Source organism: Nuphar pumila, chromosome 14, assembly GCF_984573655.1.
Source record: "Nuphar pumila chromosome 14, dmNupPumi1.hap1.1, whole genome shotgun sequence".
NCBI lineage: Eukaryota > Viridiplantae > Streptophyta > Magnoliopsida > Nymphaeales > Nymphaeaceae > Nuphar > Nuphar pumila.
In genome coordinates, this window is record NC_143262.1 from 22,426,755 (window position 1) to 22,450,505 (window position 23,751).

Genomic DNA, 23,751 nt, shown 5'->3' on the forward strand with positions numbered 1-23,751 from the left:
TGTCAGATCTGGGATATCTGACATATTTTTTGGGTATTGAAGTTACTTTTTCTCATAGAGGTTATTTTTTGTCTCAATCTAAGTTGGCCTGTGGGATTTTTGACAAATCCGGCATTTCAGATGAGAAAATTTGCGAGACTCTTGAAGTTGTGGGCTCTAAAATGAAGATTGATGATGGGGTTCCTCTGGATAACCCTACTCCTTATCGACAACTTGTGGGGTCTCTTATGTATCTTAGATTCTTAGTATTACAAGGCCCGACATATCTCACGCCGTTCATACTGTAAGTCAATTTCAATATGCTCCCACCTCGGTTCATATGAGTGTTGTCCTTCGTATTATCAGCTACATAAAAGGCACAATAAACAAGGGAGTATTTCTTTTCTCGTCTTCTAATTTAGAATTGATTGCATATACTGACTCTGATTGGGGAGGTGATCCAAATAACCGTCACTCCACCACTGAGTTTTGTATCTTTTTAGGTGAATCTCTAATCTTGTGGAAGTGCAAAAAACAATAGAAAGTGTTTCTTTCCTCAACAGAAGCAGAATATCGGGTCATGACTTCTACAACTATGGAGATCGTGTGGATCAGTGTTGTTAAAAGCGCGCCTCAAGGCGCAAAAAGCGCGCCTTGCCTCGAGGCGAGGCCCTTTTCGCCTTGAGGCGCACGTAAAAAGCGCAACAGCCTCAAGGCGTACGCCTCATGCGCCTTGAGGCGTACGCCTTGAGGCGATGCGCGCCTCAAAGTGAGGCGCGCCTCAAAGTGAGGCGCACATTAAACATCGGATGGCCCGGACCCGAGTTCGACCTGGATCCGGGCCTGTATTCTCGAAAGATCGAGAACCTGTGTCTTTAAAAAAGACACAGGCGCTTCGGGGCGAGGGAAAGCCCTCGCCCCTTCTCTCTCCACTCCGTCCCCTTTCGTCCACCGCCACTGCTCGCCACCGGCCACTGCTCGCTGCCGGCCACCACTCGCCGCCGGCGACCACTAGCCGATCACCGCCTCTGCTGAGAAGGGATCACTCGCAGTGCGACCACTCGCCGCCGCCACTGCTGTCGCCGGCCACCACTCGCCGCCGGCCACCACCTGTCGCCGATCATCGTTTTCCTTCAGGTATGGCTTTTTCGTTTTTTTTTTTTTAACCAGGGGCGTAGCTAGGGGGGCCAGTCTTACCCCAACCCTGATTCCATATGAAATAGATTTTTATCCATTTTTGTAGCTCAGCCCAGTCCTAGCCCAGCCCTGACTGCAGCAAATAGTTTGATTTGTCCATATGAAATAGATTTTTATTAATAATTGTAGCCATTTTTTGTCCATATGACTGCGGTCCCTTGTTTTCCTTTTTTGTCCATATAACTGTAGCGATGATGATTTCTTGGTGTGCAATCAAATATGCGATGTCCTGAATTGTTTAAGCATGCATTGATTTGGTTTTTCGTCAATAATGCTTGCTTACTTGAGGCATATGAGAGAGAGAGAGAGAGAGCCTGGACATCTTGTGCAGAATATAGTCCAGAAATTAATTCCTTGCTGCTAAATTTGCATATTTTATTATTCTTTTGGAAAGCATCATTTGCTTTTCATGGTGGCGAATATCAATCTGCTTTGAAAAGAAAGGAACTGAAAAGGCTCTTATGGAACTTGTATCCCTTATCATGTTGGTGGTCACTTCATCGCAACTTCTCTTGAAGATAAAAGTTGGACATAAAGGAGCAGTTGTATCGTTATTTCAATCAGTTTCTGATGTATAGGAGCCCACCTGACCTACATTTTGGAAATAAATTTGTTGAATGAAACAATAAAAAGCAACTTTTTCTTCAAACTAACTATTTAAGGATCTCTCAAGATGCTATTAGGTCTATCTAGATGTTGATCCATAGGATATTTTACACTATAACCCATTTTAATTGAATTAATTTGTGATTTTTATTGGCTCACATCTTTGAGTATGAAAACAGTCTCAGTTTTGAGTGCTTTTACAATAGGATAATGAAGCAAACTAAAACAGATTGTGGGGTTGTAGGTTTCTTTTCACTACTGTGTAAACTGAGATAGAACACACAATTGAAATATTCAAACATAATGGTGACCTCTGTTTAGCATATTCAATATATGTTTTTTTTTTCGGCATTTTCACAATTTCTTGGGGTTGATCTCCGGAGTTGGTTGGTGTTTTCTTTTTGTTTTTGAGAAGAAATCTGGGATCCAAACCACCTCCACTCTATCTCTACAATGTGTGTGTGTGGCTATAAGTGTGCATTATTGAATGAACTTTGAGACCCAATTAAAAAACTGACCTAATTATATTTATTATTTTTTTCTCGTCAATTATGTTTTTTTCTAGGATTCGTATATAGCTTATACACCAAGATTGTCTATTTTGCATTTGTTTTCATGTAATGTGGTCAGCAGAATGCATGATGTTAATATATATTTTGTGTTATGTATTTTTGTAGTTGAAAAATGGCAAAAGATGTAGGATGGGATCATGGAGTTAAAGTTCCAAATCCTACTAAAGATCCCAAACTTGTAGGACATGTAATTTGCAATTACTGTCATAAACAGACTACAGGAGGCATCTATAGGCTAAAACATCACTTAGCTGGCACAAAGCATGGTGTAAGTATGTGCGAAGCGGTTCCACCTGACGTGAAAAGATTTTTTCAGAATCATCTAAAGGATCAGAGGCTAAAGAAAGAAGAGTTAGAGCAAACCAAGTTGGATATCGGGAGAAGTATTTATTTTGGATCATCAACCGGCGATAATGTGAATAAAGAAGCTAGTGGATTGGGTAGTGATGCAAAAACAAGTGCAGCTGGTCCTATGGACCTTTTTGTGAACAAAGAAGCACGACAAACCACAATAAACACTGCTTTCAAAAGGGATGAAAGAAAAAATGCATGTCGTGCCATTGGTAGATTTTTTTATGCAAATTTCTTATCATTTAATCTTTGCAACAGTCCATATTTTGGTGCAATGGTAGAAGCTATTGCAAATTATGGGCGAGGGTTCAAACCACCTTCTTATCATGAGATCAGAACGTGGATTTTGAAGGACGAGGTAGATTGTACTCATGAAATTTTGAAAGAGTTCAAAAAAGAGTGGCCAAAGGTTGGTTGCAGTATTATGGCAGATGGTTGGACAGATGAGAAAGGAAGAAACTTAATTAATTTTCATGTGAACAGCTCATCTGGGACAGTATTTTTGAAGTCCGTTGACATCAGCGACATGGAAAAAACTGGTGCAAATTTGTGTCAGTTGTTTGAAGAAGTTGTTAAAGAAGTTGGTGAAAGTAATGTGGTGCAATTCATTACAGATAATGCACCAAATTATGTGGCAGCTGGAAATATGTTAACAGCAGGAAAAACATGTTTTTGGACACCATGTGCAGCCCATTGCTTGGATCTTATGTTAGAAGATATTGGAAAGATATCAATTTTTAAAGATACAGTGGAAAAAGCAAAAAAAATTACAAGATACATTTATAGTCATGCATGGGTATTAAATTTAATGAGAAAATTCACAAAGAAGAAAGAACTTCTGCGTCCAGCCGTCACTCGTTTTGCCACAACATATCTTACACTTCATAGTATTGGATGCTATAAGAAAGAGTTAAAGTCGATGTTCTTATCTTCAAATTTTAGAACATCTAATTACTATAAGAAATCTGATGCTAAGAACATTTCTTGTATTGTTCTTAATGATCATAAGTTTTGGGCTGCCATATCATATGCAATTAAACCTACACTACATCTCGCCAAAGTATTGCGACTCGTTGATGCAGACGAACCTGCTATGGGATTTTTGTATGAGGCAATGGATAGAGCGAAGGAGGAAATTGCTTCAAACCTTGACAATGTCCAAAGAAAATATAAACCTATTTGGGATATCATTGATAGACGATGTGACTTGCAACTTCATAAGCCTTTGCATGCAGCTGCCTATTATTTAAATCCACATTTTCATTATGCTGACAACTTCAACCCTGATGGAGAAGTTATGGGTGATTTTTATGATTGTGTTGAAAAATTAGTTTCTGATGCAAATATTCGGTTGAAAATTACAACACAAATCGATGCATTTAAAAAGGCAAATGGCTTGTTTGGCAGAGAGGCACCTGTTACAACAAGAAAATTAAAAAGTCCTGGTAAGTTTGCAATTATGTTGTTATTTGTCAATAATTTTTTATGTTTTTGTTAATTATGACATTCTTAATGTTTTTATCAATTTTTTATTATTTTATTTGAATGCAGCTGATTGGTGGAGTTCATTTGGGCACGAAAATCCTGAGTTGATGAATTTTGCAATTCGAATTTTAAGTTTGACATGCAGTGCATCGGGCTGTGAGAGGAATTGGAGTACTTTCTCATTGGTTTGTGACTTTGTATTTTATTTTTGAAATACATTTTTATATTTTAATTATCTTATATTTGATTATCAATGATTTGAAATTATAGGTGCATACAAAACGAAGGAATAGACTTGAACAAGAGAAGATGAAAGCATTGGTTTTTGTAATGTACAATATGAAATTAAGAGAGAGAAATATGAAGAGGAGGGCTACCAAAGACCTTATATGTCTAGATCATATAGACTCAGACGATGAGTGGATTGTGGAGAAGGAAGATCCAGTGTTGCCAAGTGATCCCAATTGGTTGGAGGATTCATGGTTGGATCCGAACTTCGACATAAATGCCATTGAGCATGTTCCTATTGAAAAAGTCACTTCACCTCATGTTTCACAAAGTGGTTCTAGGCAAGACATGTCTTCAAGAGATCGATGTAAAGTTATATTCCTTTTACCTAGCTATGAATATAAATGTATTTTTTTAATTACATAACCTAAATATTTAATACATGTTTTTTTATTGAAGGAAAAAGAAAAGCAAAAGAAGTAATTGAGGACGTGGATAAAGAAAGTGTAGATGATGAAGAGTCAGAGAATGAAGATGAAGAAGAACCTATTTATATGGATTCTTCAGATGATGATATTGAAGACTTAAATATTGATGATGACGAGACACAACAAGAGCCTAGGCCCTAATTCATATCATAGAGCTATTGGCCATTTATATGTTTTTTGGGACTTTCAGTTGTAATTGTGAATGTTAACACTCTCATTTTGAAGAATTCTGGACAAATACATTAACATTTGGTTGTTAATGTTAACATGCATTTTTTAATTATGACATGATGTTGTTAGTGCTAATATGCATTTTGTTGTTAATGTTAGTTTTTTATTGAATGAATGCTCATATTTATGCAATTAGATACTTATATAGATCAAGTTGTTGCATTAATGCTACTTTTACATGTTAATCTCATATTTTTTTCGTATTTATTTGAGATTTTTTATTTCGTGTTGGTTGGCGCTTCATCAATAAAGCATTTCTTATTTATTTATAATTTTAGATCATTTTTATAGTTTTTTTTAAGTTTAAATTTTTTTTTTTTGAGGCTTACGCTTTGCGCCTTGAGGCTTACGCCTCGCCTCAGATTTTGGTGGAGCGCCTCGCTACGCCTCAATGCTTTTAACAACACTGGTGTGGATTCATCAACTATTAAAGGACATGGGGGTGCAAATTTAGGGACCTACAAGATGTTAAATATGTATATGTAAATGAATATATTTCTGTACTGTATTGTATCACTTGTACAGCATACTGTACTGTATTGTACTACTGTACTGTATTGTACTGTATTGTACAACATACTGTACTGTATTGTACTATTGTACTGTATTGTACTGTATTGTACAACATACTGTACTGTATTGTACTAATGTACTGTATTGTACCACTCGTACAACATATAAATATCAATGGAAAGGGGAGAAGACATCATTGCCGCCCAACATTTTTTTCTCTTTTCCCTCTTACCTCTCTCTCTATCTCTTGCTACGATAGTAAGGTGACTCCCACATCTGATTTCTCACATGGTATCAGAGCCAAGGGCGTGGTAATCACGATCATCTGGAAGGCCCCTAAGGACCTTGACGTGCGTTTTTTGGCGTTCTCAAGGAAAGTGTTTTTTTTTCATCTTTTCTCTGTTGTTTCTCCGTTGAATCACTATATTTCGACGTCGTTTCTTCATTTCCTCATATCGTGCATCTTTTCCTTCTTACATATTCTGTTATCCCCAATTTTATCAACCCTAATTTCTGTTTTCCCCAAATTTGGGAACCCTCATTTCTCAAAAGTGCCTCTTTTCTCAAACTTCTTGTGATTTCTTATCTATTTCTTGCAATATAGTTGATAAATCGTACATTCTGCACGATTAACTAAAAAAAATCGTGATTTCCAAAACTCAAAAATTTCTGTCCGTACGGTTCTGTCCGTACAACCTACGAATTTCTGTCGTGCTGTTTGATTCATCTTTGATCTTCTTTCTTATGGATTCTAAAATCAGCCCCAGATTTCTTTCTCAACTTGTTTCTCACAAATTAACTCATGATAACTACTTACTTTGGAAACGCCAAATTCTGCCGTTTATCCGAAGTCATGGTCTTTCTGGGCATCTGGATGGGGGATCACCCGCCCCCCACCTATGACTATTACGCAAGAGGTAACTGGTAATGATGGGAAGGTGAGTTGCATTGCTATTCCAAATCCTGCGTATGATGTTTGGTTTCAGAAGGACCAATCTGTGGTTGCCTATTTGACTGCCACGTTATCTGATCGTATATTACAAACTATCTCTGACCATTTTACTGCTGCAGAACTATGGAGACATCTTGCTTACTCTTATTCACAGGTTTCTGAATCACGTGCACTTCAACTGAAATGCCAGTTCCAATCTATGCGAAAGGGAACTAAGACCATTACTGAATTTCTAGGGGATATCAAAATTATCATTGATCAGTTGGCCGCTATTGGATATCCTGTTTCTGACAGAGATGTTGTTCAGCAGGTATTGGGAAGCCTTGGGCCCCAATATCGTATGTTTTGCACTGCATTACAGGTTGCCTCTACACTTCCATGCTTTGAGGATTTACAGGCCAAACTCCTACAGTATGAAGTTAGTTTGACTCAAGATCATCTTATTGATGATCCTCATCCTGTCATGTTTACATCTGGGTCTACCTCATTTCGTCCACCTGCTGCTCATATGGGCCGTGGAGGACTCCTTCCTACTCCTACTGCTCCACCTGCCACTAGAGGTACCCGTGTCCCTACTTGCTTCCATTGCAACAAGCGTGGCCATGTGAAAGCAGATTGTTGGCACAACCCACAGAATCGCAACAAGGCAGGGAGGCCAGGACCAAGAGCTGGACAGATGAATGTTAGACAGTTTCAGGGGCAGCCGCAGGGAAATTTTCGAGCACATCAAGGTACTGATCAGGGACAGAGTGCAGGGTTGCCACATGATGTGCAACAAATTCTGATGACTGCATTTAACAACATGAATTTGCGTCAAAATGATGATGGAGTTTGGTATATTGATTCTGGAGCAGCCGCACATGTTACTTCTGATGCAGGTAAACTTTCCAACATGGTTCCTTATATTGGCACTGGCACTATTGTCACGGGAGATGGTTCCCACCACCCTATTTCTCATACTGGAAATGCATCTCTCTCTTTGTCACAATCTACACTACCATTGAAAAATGTCTTACTCACTCCTACCATTGAGAAAAACATTTTATCTGTTTCTAAATTGGTTGATGAAACAAATTCATCCATGGAATTTACTCCGTCTTCTGTTTGTCTTAAGGACCTTCGAACCAAGAAGATGCTCGCTAAGGGTGAACGACGCGGAAACATGTACGTCTTCGAAGCAGCCCCCGGGACTTTGAAGACGTCATCTACCGTGTCTCCATCTTTTCCTGCTTATTTGAGTCAGTCTTCTTCTGTTATGCAATGTAATAAGCCAGTTTCTTGGCATCGTCGGTTAGGTCATTGTAGTCAAGGGTTCCTTGACAAATTGTCTTCTCAGGGTTTTATTCCCAAAGTCAAATTAGATCATAAGTGTCCTAGTTGTAATGTCTGCAAGAGTCATGTACTTCCCTTTCAAAGTATCAATAAAAGAGCTTCCAAGCCATTTGAAATTATTCACTCTGATGTTTGGGGCCCAGCTCCTGTTTCATCTCTATCTGGCTCTCGTTATTATGGTTATTTCTTGACTCTTTCACTCGTTACACTTGGATTTACTTTATGAAATCTAAATCTGAAGTGTTCAAACTTTTCAAACAATTCCATGCTCTTGTTCAGAACCTTTTCAATTCAAATATCACTTATTTCCAGTGTGATGGTGGTGGAGAATACATATCTCATGATTTTAGTGAATATTTAAAGGACCATGGCATCACACGTAACTCCTCTTGTCCTTACACTCCACAACAGAATGGAGTAGCAGAACGTAAGCATCGGCATATTGTTGAAACCGCGTTAAGTATGATGCACAATATTGATATTTCTTTCTCTCTTTGGACTGAGGCCTTTCACACTGCAGTGCATATCATTAACAGGTTGCCTATGGAATTATTAGGAGATCAGTCTCCTTATTATTTGCTTCACGGTTCTCACCCTTCTTATGATGATTTGCATGCTTTCGGATGCATTTGTTATGTCCATGTGGATCATTCTTTACGTAACAAGTTTCAGGACAGAGCAGTTCAGTGCAGATTTCTGGGATATGCCGATGGGTATAAAGGATATAGATGTTATGATCCTATTTTGGGTAAGATTAAGGTCTCTAGAAATGTTGTTTTTGATGATGACCATTTCAGCACTTGTGATACTTCTCAGGTATATGAGCAAACTACTTATGATCCATGGCTTTGTGATACTTTGCTATATGACTCTATCAGAGATCCTGTTGTTGATGAACCAATTCAGTTTGAAGCAGACAACTCCATCATCCAGGATGCACCTTCACGGTTTTCAGGTTTGGTTTATGCCCGTCGAGGAGCCCCTTCAACTCCATCTCACGAGGCTCCCCCTCTTCGACGATCCACACGTGAAAGGCATCCTATCCATCGTTGGGTTAGTTACAACAATTTTTCTCTTGACTTTCAGTTGTTTCTAACCAATGTGGCCAAAGAGAAAGAGCTGTCTACTTTCCATCAGGCAGCCCATTCTCGAGCTTGGGTTGAAGCTATGAACGAAGAAATGGCAGCACTTCATGAATGTCATACATGGGATATTGTTCCTCGACCTGTTGATAGAAATGTTGTTGGTTCCAAATGGGTTTACAAGATCAAGCGTAAACCAGATGGTAGCATTGAAAGATATAAAGCTCGCCTTGTTGCACGCGGATTCACACAACAATATGGGCAAGATTATGAGGAAACTTTTAGCCCTGTTGTCAAAATTGGCACCATTCGTGTGATCCTCACTTTGGCACTTCAGCATGGTTGGTCTCTTAGCCAGTTGGATGTCAAGAATGCGTTCCTACATGGGGACTTGAAGGAAGAGGTGTATATGGAGCAACCTCCTGGATATAGTGAACATGATGCGGCTACATGGGTTTGTAAATTGAGAAGGTCTCTTTATGGTTTAAAACAAGCATCTCGGTCTTGGTTTGAGAGTTTCTCCATGGAAATTCAGCAGCATGGCTTTTCTAAGAGTATACTTGATCATTCTTTATTTATGTATAAGAATGATCATGTTACTACTTGGGTTCTTATATATGTTGATGACATCATTATCACTGGGAGTGATGATGCACATATTGCCTTGGTCAAGTCTTTACTCATGGCCAAATTCAAGATGAAGGACTTAGGCCCATTGCGATACTTCTTGGGAGTTGAAGTCGATAGACAAGATGATCGACTCACTCTAAGTCAACACAAGTATACTCTTGACATTCTTCACACCACTGGTATGATTAATTGTAAACCTCTCAGCACCCCATCTGTCTTAAATCATAAGTTTAGTGCAAAAGAAGGCCAATTATATCATGATTCCACTTTATATCGCCGCATTGTTGGTATGTTGCAATATCTTACATTTACAAGACCTAACATTGCTTATGCTGTAAATCAAGCATCTCAGTTTATGCATGCTCCCACTGATTGTCATATGGAATGTATTAAGCGTATTCTCAGATATCTGAAAGGGACTATTGGAGATGGATTGCTCTATCACAAAGATGAAAGCTTCACTACAGGACACCGTTTACTTACATATTGTGATGCAGATTGGGGTGGGGACCCTGATGAGCGTAGGTCGGTTTCAGGATATTGTGTTTTTATTGGCCCAAATATTGTCACTTGGAGTAGTAAGAAACAAAAGGCCATTGCTAAATCCAGCACTGAGGCAGAGTACAGGGCAATGGCAGCAGGGACAGCTGATGTCACTTGGGTACGACATCTTCTTCAAGAGTTGAATGAACCTATCTCTTCCTCTCTGCTTTTATGTGATAATCAAAGTGCCATTAATATTTCTTTTAACCCTATTCATCATTGTCGCACGAAGCACATTGAGATTGATCAGCATTTTGTTAGACAAAAGATTGAAACAGAAGAAATTGAGGCTTCGTATGTCAGATCAGAAGACCAAGTAGCAGACATCTTCACCAAAGGATTGGTTAGTCATCAATTTTGGTTACTTAAGGGCAAGTTGAGCATGATTGAAGATCATCCTCAACTTGAGGGAGGCTGTTAAATATGTATATGTAAATGAATATATTTCTGTACTGTATTGTACCACTTGTACAGCATACTGTACTGTATTGTACTACTGTACTGTATTGTACTGTATTGTACAGCATACTGTACTGTATTGTACTGTATTGTACAGCATACTGTACTGTATTGTACTAATGTACTGTATTGTACCACTCGTACAACATATAAATATCAATGGAAAGGGGAGAAGACATCATTGCCGCCCAACATTTTTTTCTCTTTTCCCTCTTACCTCTCTCTCCATCTCTTGCTACGATAGTAAGGTGACTCCCACATCTGATTTCTCACACAAGATTGTGTTGTAACAATAAAAGTGCAATTTATATTGCTGAAAATCACACGTTTCATGAACGTACCAAGCATATTGAGATGGATTGTCATTATGTCAGAGAAGCCTACTTGCAAAAAGTCATAGAGCTTCCTTACGTGACTTCTTCACAAAGGCATTATGTTCTCCCAGATTTCATTTTCTTCTTGGCAAACTTTCGGTCATCGCACCCTAAGTTTGAGGGGGGGTGTTAAAATGTGTCACTCTTATATATATATTTCTATTTTGTAAGCCCTAGGGGCATTTCAGTCATTTCAACATTGTCCCTTTTTACGCATCTTCACAATTGTGAACATGCATGTAATTTTTATTATTTTTCTTTTTCTATTTTTTTCTTTTTCATTTCTTATTTTTTTATTGCTTTGACTAAGTCAAAGTGGCAGGGGGTAGACCTTGGACCCCCTCCAACGACTAGAATTCTAGTCGTTGGAGGGGCTCCAACGTCTAGTAGAAGCCCCTCCCACTTGGTCTCCTTTTGTATTATAAATAGGGGGCTTCCCCCCTTTAAGATGTATTCTTATGAGAGCCTTTAGTACTCACCCTCTCTTATTGGATTCAACTTATGCATTTGTGGGTGCCCCCTTTGTACCTTTTTTGGTACTTTTGTTCAAGTGTTCATGGTGTGCTTGGACACATATTCTTTTACGGTGTTGGTGCTTATAGTGCATATCTTCGAAGGTATTTTTACATATATATATATGTATGTATGTGTGTGTGTGTGTTCATACATATATTTTAACACCTTCAAACTTTACGGGGCGATTACCGAAAGTTTGCCAAGAAGAAAAATAAAACGGGGAGCAGGAAGAGCTTTAGTGAAGAAGTCTGCCAACTGATACTCTGATGTAACATATGGTAGGGTAACTGTTCCTCTCAGATATTCATCACGTACATAATGGCAGTCCATCTCTATATGTTTGGTGCCCTCATGGAAGGTGTGATTGCCGACAATATAAATTGCACTTTTGTTATTGCAGCATAGCTTAGAAGGAGTGGAGATGACTACAACCATATCTTTGAGAAGGCTTCGTAACCAAACGAGTTCCATAGTGGTAGTTACCATAGCCCGGTATTTGGCTTCAGTAGAGGATATCTAAACTTTCTACTGCTTCTTGCATCTCCAAGCAATAAGAGAATCTCCTAAAAAGATACAAAAACTAGTAGTTGAGATTCTATCATTTAGGATTGCTTCCCCAATCAACATCAGTATAAGCAAGTAAATTTAATGATGAGGATAAAAATAACCCTTTAATGATGGTATTTTTAATGTCTCTGACGATTCTTAGCACCACACTCATGTGAACAGTTGTAGGAGCATGCTGAAACTGACTAGCAGAGTGAACAACATGAGCAATATCTAGTCTGGTAATTGACAGATAGATGAGAGAGTCAATGAGTTGTCTGTAGGTTGTGGGATCTTCTATAAGAGTCCTATCTTCCAGTCTTAATTTAACATTGATCACTTTAGGAGTTTCCACCTTCTTATCATCTGAAATTCCAGATTCAGTATATATATCTGCAACAAGTTTCATTTGAGAAAGTATATATCCTTAGGGAGAATATGCAACTTCAATTCCTAAAAAATATCTTAAGAATCCTAAGTCAGACATATCAAAATTATCTTTTAACATATTTTTAATATTACAAACCCCAATTTGATCATTCCCTGTTATAATCATATCATCTACATAGAGTAGAAGAATAACAATACTAGTTCGTGCATTTTCACAAAGAGAGTAGTGTCAGTATAGCATGAACGAAAACCCAGACTAATCATGATATCACTAAATTTATCATACCAAGACTTGGGAGCCTGCGTAAGACCATACAATGCTTTTAAAAGTTTAAGAGTTTTTCCTTGTTCAATGTTAAATCCCGATGGAGGATCCATATAGACTTCTTCTTTTAGTTTTCCGTTAAGGAAGACATTTTTAACATCCAATTGATATATAGGCCATTTTTTAATTGACGCCACAACGATTAGGGTCCTAACACTAGTCATTCTAGCCACGGGTGCAAAGGTTTCCTCATAGTCAATACCATATTCTTGTGAGTATCCTTTAGCTACTAATCTTGCTTTATATCGTTCTAAAGTTTCATCACTTTTAGTTTTAACTTTAAAAACTCACCGACATCCAATAGGTTTCTTGTTGGGAGAACATTTAACTATGTCCCAAGGGTTAGCCTTCTTAAGAGCATCTAGTTCTATATTCATGGCTTCAATCCAATATGGTATATTTTTGGCTTGATTATAATGTGCGGGCTTATAATGGAAGTGTAAAGTTATTAAGCAAGCTCTATAATTAGGTGTTAGTGTTTCATAGGACACAAACTTATTTGGTGGAATGAATTCTCTAGTAGATCGTCTAAGAGTGGTTTCTTCTAGAGACTCATTGTTTTGAGAAAAATTTTCTAAGGCTTTAATAGGTTTATTTTGCTCACGCCGAGTATAAACTTGATGGGTTTTATCAATGGTGTCATCAGTATTTGGTGATGTTTCAATATTAGAGTTTTCATGATGTATGTCATCTATTATTTCAAAATGATTCAATGAATCTTCACTAGAATGCATATCTTCCCTTGGAGAAAGATCATACAAAAACATATAGTCAATTTCATCTTTCTTATCAAGACTTTCAAAACCATTTTCATCTTTTAAGAATGTTACATCTTTGGAAACATAAAGTTTGTTATTTTTGAAATAAAAGCATCTGTATCCTTTTTTATGTTCATGGTATCCAAGAAAAACACTCAATTGCTTTTGGAGACAACTTGTCTCTTTTGTGTAAAAATACAAAGTATTTGCAACCAAAAACACGCAAGCGATTGAAGTCGGGTGCCATATTGAGAAGTTTTTCATAGGGAGAGATATTTTTCAAAGTGGATGATGGCATATGATTTATTAAATAAGTTGAGGTTGTAATGAAATATGCGGAAAAGAAATGTATGTCCTACAATGGACATTCACACATAGAAATCAAAGAACAAGTCCAAAAGAGGACATACACAAAAGCCAATAATGGCTAGAAAAGCATAAAATATTATAAATGCACTATAGGGCTTGAAGAAGCCACACCTTACAAAGGGGGAGACCCTGACTTGGAATACATTGGGTTCAATAATGAACCCATACTTATGCACGTGAAGTGCAAATATACCCATTAAAGGGAAACAACATAAGCACATAATGTGCTAACACATAAAACCCATAAAAAAGGAAAAATATGACATAAAGTCATAAGTTGCATATCATTGAAGAATAATGGAGAAGGGGTAAAAACCCCATTACAATGGAGCATAAGCTCCCTCAAGAATACCAAAATACAAAGGGGAAATCCCCTATTTATAAGCATGAAAAGGGACCACCTTGGGGGCTCCCAAAGGGGACGTTGGAGAGCCCCCAACGGTCACATTTGTGACCGTTGGGGGCTCCCAACGCCACTTTTGGGAGGCCCCCAATGTGGTACGAAATCCAAAAATATAAAAAACAAAAAATAAAAATAAAACAAAAATTACAATGCATATTCCAATTGGAATATGCGTAAAATGCTAATTTACAAGAATACCCTTGAGGGTATTTTAGGAAGATAATATATATATATTTATATATATATAAATAGAGATATGTATACATATATATATATATGTATACGTATCTTTATATATATATATATAAATATATATATGTACATTTAAGGATCAACATATTTTAACACCCCCCCTCAATCTTTGCGGGGAAACAAAAAGATTGAACAAAGGGCAAGACTCCAAGAGGCTCCGGCAAGGATGCAATGGAACTTGAAAAGGCCTTTCTCTTATTGTCTTCAAATTTCCCGAACTATCCAGGGTACTTCTCTTTGTCCTATCTCCAAGATCCTGTGAAATAACAACAAAGAAACAAGTAAAACAAATCTTTGTACTTTTATTCAAATGGAACATTTCTAACTAGCACAGGTTAGAAGAGATGCAAATTATGCAAAAATGACACCAGAGTTTCAAAATCATATATCATGTTTAAAACAAAATGAGCGGAAGCAAATTATGCAGAAATAAATTGCAAGAATGCATAATGCATTCATAAGGTCCAACGTTGGACAAATATAACCCCATAATGGGGAATAACAAGATGGTCCACTAAGGGACACCACAATAAGCCTACGAAGAGGCTTGATATACATAAACATTATTGAATGAGGGCCCAAAAAGGCCATAAAGAGCATATGCATATACTTATCATTAAATGAATTAATACTCAAAGAACTCATTAATAAACATGCTTCAAACATGTAATGAAGTGTCAAACAAGAGAAACAAAGTCTCTAAGCATACTTTAGGCAAAATAAACCCAAGAGTTCACAAGGTTTTAAAATCATTTATGAAAGACATACTTAATACACATTTTGCATATAAGGGTGGCAAAAACCATAAGCACTTAATATATAGATTAAATGCTAAGAAATCAACTTGATATGCATATCAAAAATATGATTTGCTTAAAAAACACAAGTCATGAATGAAATTTTGCAAATTTCAACAATAGTTTATCCATTACAAACATCTTTCTCATTAGTCCTCAAAAACCCATAAATCAAGTGTATAAGCTACTAGATCAAGAACATAAAGCCATTAAAGGCCAAAGACACACACAAAGGTGTGTAAAAGAACCTCTTGTCTACATATAATAATACTTGAAATAAGTGCATCTACGACAAGAACAAGAGAATACATGCCAACATGGACTAAAAAGTATCTCTTGTCTACGTAAAAAATACACTTAAAACCAAGTATGTTCAGCTACTAGAACAAGAGTAATAAGCCAACCATGGGCTAAAACATAATACATCTCTTGTCTACATATGATAGTACTTGAAATGAGTGAAATAAGCCAACCATGGGCATACATCTTAAGCGACTAGAACAAGGACACAAACGCCAACATAGGCTCAAAATCACACACCATGGTGTGAATCAACGTGCCTTGTCTACATATAAAAACACTCAAGACAAGTGTGTTCAGCTACTAGACCAAGAGAGCAAAAGCCAACAAAGGGCTAAAAACACACGAAGGTGAAATAAAAATCTTGTCTACATATGATGACACTTAGATAATGGGCATAAAAGAAAAAAACTTTTGAGGCAATAAACTTGTAATGAAAATAAACCTTGAATAAAACAATACTCCTTTTAAAATGAATTCTCATAACAATAACATGCATGTAAAAAATATCTTCAACAAGATACTATAATCGATAAAATAAAATTCTTGAGAACAAATGTGTGAACATACACACACCAAGAACACTTAGAATACTTGTGCAAAATCACAAGAACACAAAATCATAAATGTGCAAATGCACTCATAAGATTCATAAACAAGAAAAGGTTGGGCAATAATCCCAAAACCCTTGATTTTTAATATACCTTAAAACATTTAAGGTTTTAAAACACCATATGTCCATCACATTTACATAGAAGCATCCATAATATCAATGGCCACAAGAGAAAAAATGAGTGACACACTCATAATTAGAGATCATACAACAAATCATTTTAGAGTCCCAAGGTGCCGATAACTCACCTCAACAACCATCTATAATATGGAAGGTGGACAAACTAAAATGATATAACACGAGGTGCCCATAACTCACCTCAACAAACATCTCTAATATAACAATAATAAGGCCAAATAAAAGATGCATTAAATAACATGTGATGGACAAATATAAATGCCACAAAAAGGCAATAAACACTTAAGGAATCATTTTTCAAAGAAAAGAGGACCGATTAAAAAATTGAATCAAAAGGTCCAATAATCAATAATGTGCTTTATAACAACAATTTTGCATAAACACAAATTATGCTTAATCTTCAAACAAGTCATTTATACCAAAAAGGACTTATTAAGCAATAAACACAACATCATAAAGAATTCATCAAGACAATCAAGCTTTTAATCAAAAAAATCATAAGAATCGTAATGGTTCACAAAGAAGGCTTTAACACAATACTCAAGGAATGAATATTTAAAACACTTGAAAATATATAAATTTAGGATTAAATCCCATACAACAATTTTAAAAAAACCTTTGATTGTGATGAGATATGCGGAAACATTCAAAGTGCTAAAAGCACTTACAATGATTTAAAAAGGACTCAATATCTAAATTCATTATATTTTTCACAAAAATAAATGTGCATAAAGGCTCCATAATGCAAAAATGTCTACGAAGAGACAATACACATGTGAGCACAAAAGGCTTTATAAAAGATGTGCACGAAGGCACTCATACAATACTTGAACAAATACATACCAAGGTGTAAACAAACATGCACCAAGGCATGTATTCCAACGTTGTTCATAAACCATGCAAGAATTTTTGCATGCTTACTTTCCCAATCTTCTACCTTGGATTGGTGATCTTCAATAGCCTTCATACGAGCATTTCCTTCTACAGCTTTTTCTTGATCACCATCAATTTTTGTAAGTTGAAGTTGAGGTTCCCTAATGGTGCCCATAACATATCCCCAAAGTTTTTTACCTTTGAGGTTGTTCTCCATGGCGGCGGCCCACGTCATGTAGTTAGTACCATTAAGCTTGAAGGAGAGATCAATCTTTTGTTTTCCTTCCATTATATAATCAAGAATGGAGGACAAACAAAGAGAGATAAAACAAGACAACTAGATATATGAATCAAGAGCACAACCAAGGCTCTGATACCATGTAATGAAATATGCGGAAAAGAAATGTATGTCCTACAATGGACATTCACACATAGAAATCAAAGAACAAGTCCAAAAGAGGACATACACAAAAGCCAATAATGGCTAGAAAAGCATAAAATATTATAAATGCACTATAGGGCTTGAAGAAGCCACACCTTACAAAGGGGGAGACCCTATTAGAAAGTGACTTGGAATACATTGGGTTCAATAATGAACCCATACTTATGCACGTGAAGTGCAAATATACCCATTAAAGGGAAACAACATAAGCACATAATGTGCTAACACATAAAACCCATAAAAAGGGAAAAATATGACATAAAGTCATAAGTTGCATATCATTGAAGAATAATGGAGAAGGGGTAAAAACCCCATTACAATGGAGCATAAGCTCCCTCAAGAATACCAAAATACAAAGGGGAAATCCCCTATTTATAAGCATGAAAAGGGACCACCATGGGGGCTCCCAAAGGGGACGTTGGAGAGCCCCCAACGGTCACATTTGTGACCGTTGGGGGCTCCCAACGCCACTTTTGGGAGGCCCCCAATGTGGTACGAAATCCAAAAATATAAAAAACAAAAAATAAAAATAAAACAAAAATTACAATGCATATTCCAATTGGAATATGCGTAAAATGCTAATTTACAAGAATACCCTTGAGGGTATTTTAGGAAGATAATATATATATATATATTTATATACATATAAATAGAGATATGTATACATATATATATATGTATACGTATCTTTATATATATATATATAAATATATATATGTACATTTAAGGATCAACATATTTTAACAGAGGTTAAAACGGCTTCGACCCAAAAATTTTTGGAAATATTTTTAGAAATAAGTAATGTTCTAGCGGTTTCTACAATATACCTATGTTTTTTTTTCGCTAACCCGTTTTGTTGAGGTGTTCTAAGACACGATCTTTAATGACAAATTTCATTTATATTTAGGTAATTTTGGAAATCATTAGATAGATATTCTCTACCCGAATCAGATCTAAGAATATATATGGCTTTGAAATTGATTTTTAACTTTTATGCAAAATTCTTTAAAGAAGGAGAAAACTTCCGATTCAAAATTAAGAAAATAGATCCATACATACCTAATAAAGTCATCAATGAATGTTACATAATATGAATAACCTCCCTTAGACATAACCGGAGATGAACCCCATACATTCTAGTGCACCAATTCAAAAGGTCTTGTTGAAACAAAGGTTCTAGTTGGAAATGAAATAGATTTCATTTTTCCAAGAATACAATATTTGCAATTTATATATTTTTCTTTACAAAATTTGTTTCCAAAAGGAAAAAACTACATTTTTGAGTAACTTGGATGTCCAAGTCTTTTATGCTAAGTTTCAATGCTCTTGTCTTGGACATATGTACAAAATGAGTTTGAAGGAAGAGTCAAATAATCCATAAAGTAAAGGTCTCTCTTCCTATGGCCTTGCCTAATCCGCTTCTCGGACTGGAGATTTTGCATAAAGCATCCATTAGATAAGAAAGATATTTTACATGGTCGGTAATTTGAGAAACAAAAAAAAGATTTAAATTTAGTTTTGAAACAACTCTAAGTTTTGGGACAAAAAAACTTTGAGAATTTTTGGGATCTAATGTTCTTATACCTTTTATTTTTTAAAAAGTTTTATCGGCCGTAGAGACACAAGATATTTTTGAATTGGTGCATACATTGGTTAAAGCCTTTTCATGGGGAGTCATGAAAAGATGCGTCTGAATCTAAAATCCAAGAATACAGACCGGGCAGTGATGTAGAGGCAATGACGACACTGAATGTAGATGAGGTGGCTTTGAGAATTTGTTGAAGAGCTATAAAAATTTGTCCAAGTGTATCTTTAAGATCTCCACTCTTGCCTTCATCTTCCTTTTTAGTAGTTGATTCTTTAACGGAAGCAACCTTAGGCTTGAAAGTTCCATTCAATTTTGGGCAAGCAGGTTTAATGTGACCCGACTCATAGCAATGATGACACACAATCATCTTTCTACCTCCATCATAGTTATTATTGTTGGTATAGTTACCTTGCCTCCCAAAACGTGGAGGTTTATATGTTTTAACATTGTTGCCGGGTTTAGACACGGCTAAGACCTCATCAATACTCTTACTCATGCCAAGCTGAGTTTCTTCTTGAATAATTTCGACAATAGGATCCTCCAAAGGATTAAGAGTAGATCTATATAAAAGGGAGGATCTAATTTGCTCAAACTCGGGACGAAGCCCAAATAAAAATTGAAAAAACTTTTCTTGTTTCATTTGTTTTTGCCTAAGTTCCACATCCTCAATGGCAATCCACTTAGGCTCTAAAAGTGCTAATTCATTCCATAGAGGATTTAAAGCAATATAGTAATCTTGAATGCTTAAATCACCTTGTTTGGTGGTTCTTACTTTTTCTTGCAAAAAATATGCTCTTGCAAGATTTTTTTGCGTATACATACCCTTCATAAAGAACCAAGCCTCATTGGCTTTACGAAATTTGGCAATGTTAGCACATACATTGAGTTTTACATTGTTCATGAACCATGCAAGAATCTTTTCATGATTGTTATCCTAATCTTTCACCATTTTTTTATGTTCTTCAATGGAAGAGTGCAACTGGAGTGTTGTGCGATCGTAGAATGCCATTGCGGTTGAAGGGAAAGTTTTATAAGATGACTATTAGGCCCGCTTTACTATATAGTACGGAATGTTGGGTTGCCAAGAGACATCATATTCAAAAAATGAGTGTAGCTGAGATGCGTATGCTGAGATGGATGTGTGGAAATACAATAAAAGATAAGATTCAGAACGAGGAGATACGTAAGAAGGTAGGCGTTGCACCCATTGAAAATAAGATGAAAGAGAATCGTTTACGGTGGTTTGGACATATTCGACGAAGGCCTAATGATGCTCCAGTTAGAAGGATGGAGAAATGGGAAAATATATTAGTTAAAAGAGGTCGGGGTAGGCTTAGGAAGACATGGATGGAGGTGATAAGAAAAGATATGAATGCTTTGAACCTCACCGAGGACATGGCATTGGATAGAAATGAATGGAGGAGAAGGATTCATGTGGAAGACCCATAATGATTTTCTTTGTTGGTTCATATCGCCGACCTCAATTGTTTTGGGATGAAGGCGTAGTTGTTGTTGTTTTGTTGTAATGGCCTTGAGACGAGCATCTCTCTCAAGAGCCTTCTCTTGACCTCCTTCTATCTTGGTGAGCTTTAGTTAAGGTTCGAGAATAGAGCCCATTACATAATCCCAAAGTTTTTTTTCTTTGAGATTATTCTCCATTGCAGATGGCCACGTCATGTAATTCTTGCCATTAAACTTGAAAGAGAGATCAATCTTGGATTCCATTGTACGAACGAAAGAGAAGAGAGAGAGCGTTGTCACGACTTTAACTCCAAGAACTGTATGCTTTGATACCATGCAATGAAGTATGCGGAAATGTAATACAAGAATGCTAATGCATTCATAATGTCCAATAATGGACGAACACAAAGGCACAAAAGAGAGAAGTCTACTATGGAACAATACAAAAGGCCTTTAAACGGCTACACAAATAAGTAAAAAATAAAGAGTTTTATTGGAAAAGAGCTCACCAACTTCAGAATACAAGGGGGGGAAGCCTCTATTTATACACAAATGAAAAAGGAGAAAAGGGGAGCCATTGGGGGCTCCCACATGGTGTCGTTGGGAGCCCCCGACTCTATGTGGGACCCCCAATGCATGTACAAAATTATTTAAATAAAAAAAAAAGAAAAGAAAAGAAAAGAAAAGAAAAGAAAAGATAAAAATAAACTATCTATTAAAATAGTTGTTTCTAGAAACAACTATGTAAAATGACCAAAAAAACCCCTATTGGGTATATATATATATATATATATATATATATATATATATATATATATATATATTAACACTAACCACCATGCTAACTGGGCTTTCAAAGGGTTTTTCCACGTTTTCCTTAAATCCGACCGTACAACTGCGTTCTACATGCTTGATTTTATGGGAATTGGATCCTCCGATTTCGATACACAGGTAGGTTTTTATAAGGTTTAAAAAATTGACTCTAAGATTTTCTTAAATATTCAAGGCTTAAAAAATCATGTTTTTCATCTAAAAAACATGATCCAAGTGTCATTTCCTAGTAAATCGACTGTGTCGAACACATTTGTATGGTCAGATTTAAGGAAAACATGGAAAAAACCCTTTGAAAGCCTCGTTAACATGGCGGTTAGCTAGAAAAGTGGTTAGCAGCTACCACCTTCTCTCTCTCTCTCTATATATATATATCATCAAGCCTTATCCCAACTACATAGGGTTGGCTTTACGAGTCCTGTTTCTCCATTCCTGTCTATCTAGAGCTAAAATCCCAGGCACTTTACAATCTTTCATGTCACCTTTAACTGCCTCCTTTCAAGTCTTCATTGGTCTCTTCTTTTCCTTCTACTTGGACCTTGTCAACCTTTCTCAAAGATGTTGTGTGAGGTCTTCATGCAACATGTTCAAACCATCTTAAACGACATTCACTTATTTTATCCTTTATTGGTCTGACTCTTAGGTGCATTCTAATATATTCATTTCTAATTTTATTCTTGTAACCCTAGACATCCATTTTAATATACACATCTTTGCAACATGCACTCTATTTTCTTGTCGTTTTTTTGTCGTCCAACATTCAACTCCATATAATAGAGCTGGTCTTATAGCAGTCTTGTAGAAACGTTCTTTCAGTCGTAAAGACACTCTTTTATCACATAGCACGTCACTAGCTTGTCTCCACTTAACCCAACTGGCATTGATCTTATTAGTGATATTGTTTTCAAATCCCCCATTATGTTGTAATATACACCCTAAATACCGAAACTTATGGCATTGTTGAATATGCATCTTTTGTATTCGAATGACATTGCTATCACTAGCTTCTGTACTAAACTTGCATTCATATATATATATATATATATATAATCATAGTCACATATATAAGCGATATTTTCAAAATATGGGGATATTATCAAAATATCGGGATATTATCAAAATATCGGGTTATTATCACTGTATTTTCAGTAATCAATATTATAGGTAAAATATCATGATATTTTGAAAATATCGTCAATTTGATAATATCACGATATTCTCATGAGAATATCGCGATATTCTCATGATAATATTACACATAATATCGGTATATTCTCATGATAATATCGCGATATTATCAATTATTGTTAATGTTTTTATTTATTTTCTACATCTTAAATGTGTTTTCTTCTTTATTTTGTATTTTTTACTTATATATTTTACTATGTGTATTTTATTATCTAAACATGATATTTTCTTATTTTTGTTATTTTTCTATAATTTTTATTTTTTTAAGCGCCAAGATTTTTTCGAGATTTATCACCAAACCTATAATATCGTGATAAATAGCCTCACTGAGATATAGCCGATACCGATATTTGTGACTATATATATATATATATATATATGGTGCATCTACGACATCATCCTAGATATATGATTAGATTCAATCTAACAACTTAGATTTAAACAATTTGAGATTTAACCAAAAATGGTAATCTGCAAATGATGGTTACAGGTGGGTTGGCTTTCATGGGGACAATTACAGATGATAGTTGTGAGTGGGGTACCGCTTATGAATATTTGAATTTTAAAGCTATATATTATATAAATATAAATATATAAATATAATATATATATATATTGAAACTATCACGCTATTTTCAAAATATCGCCAGATATGAAAATATTGTGATTTTATCATATTATTTTTGAAAAAATCTTTATTTTTATATTTTAATCCGATTTTTTATAATTTTTTGTTTCTTTTGTATTTTAAATACTTTTTTTTCAAACTTATTTCCTTATATTTTTGCAAGAAAATTTTATACAAATCCTATTATTTTCTTATCTTTTTTATTATTTTATATATTTTTTATTTTTAAAACTCCCAAGATTTTCCCAAGAAAAAACAGTTTTTGAAAATCTCTCTAAGAAAAACCTTCGCCGAAAAATTACCTTGAAAAT

The 23,751-nt window shown here is 35.9% G+C and overlaps 2 protein-coding genes and 1 long non-coding RNA gene across 5 annotated transcripts in view; all 3 read left to right on the top strand.

Moving 5' to 3' along the window:
* Positions 1–23,751, top strand: part of LOC149816615 (putative UDP-3-O-acyl-N-acetylglucosamine deacetylase 1, mitochondrial) — a 182,677-nt gene that overhangs the window by 79,664 nt on the left and 79,262 nt on the right. The window lies entirely within an intron of this gene.
* Positions 1,092–3,815, top strand: LOC149816616 (uncharacterized). Its single transcript, XM_089987998.1, has 3 exons — positions 1,092–1,116; positions 2,460–3,626; positions 3,788–3,815. Exons 2-3 carry the CDS (start codon positions 2,467–2,469, stop codon positions 3,813–3,815), a joined length of 1,188 nt encoding a protein of 395 aa, XP_089844124.1. The 5' UTR covers positions 1,092–1,116; positions 2,460–2,466.
* Positions 4,044–4,784, top strand: LOC149816617 (uncharacterized). The gene is made up of 3 exons (XR_016427687.1): positions 4,044–4,150; positions 4,257–4,375; positions 4,461–4,784. It is a non-coding gene; the product is annotated as an uncharacterized LOC149816617 (long non-coding RNA).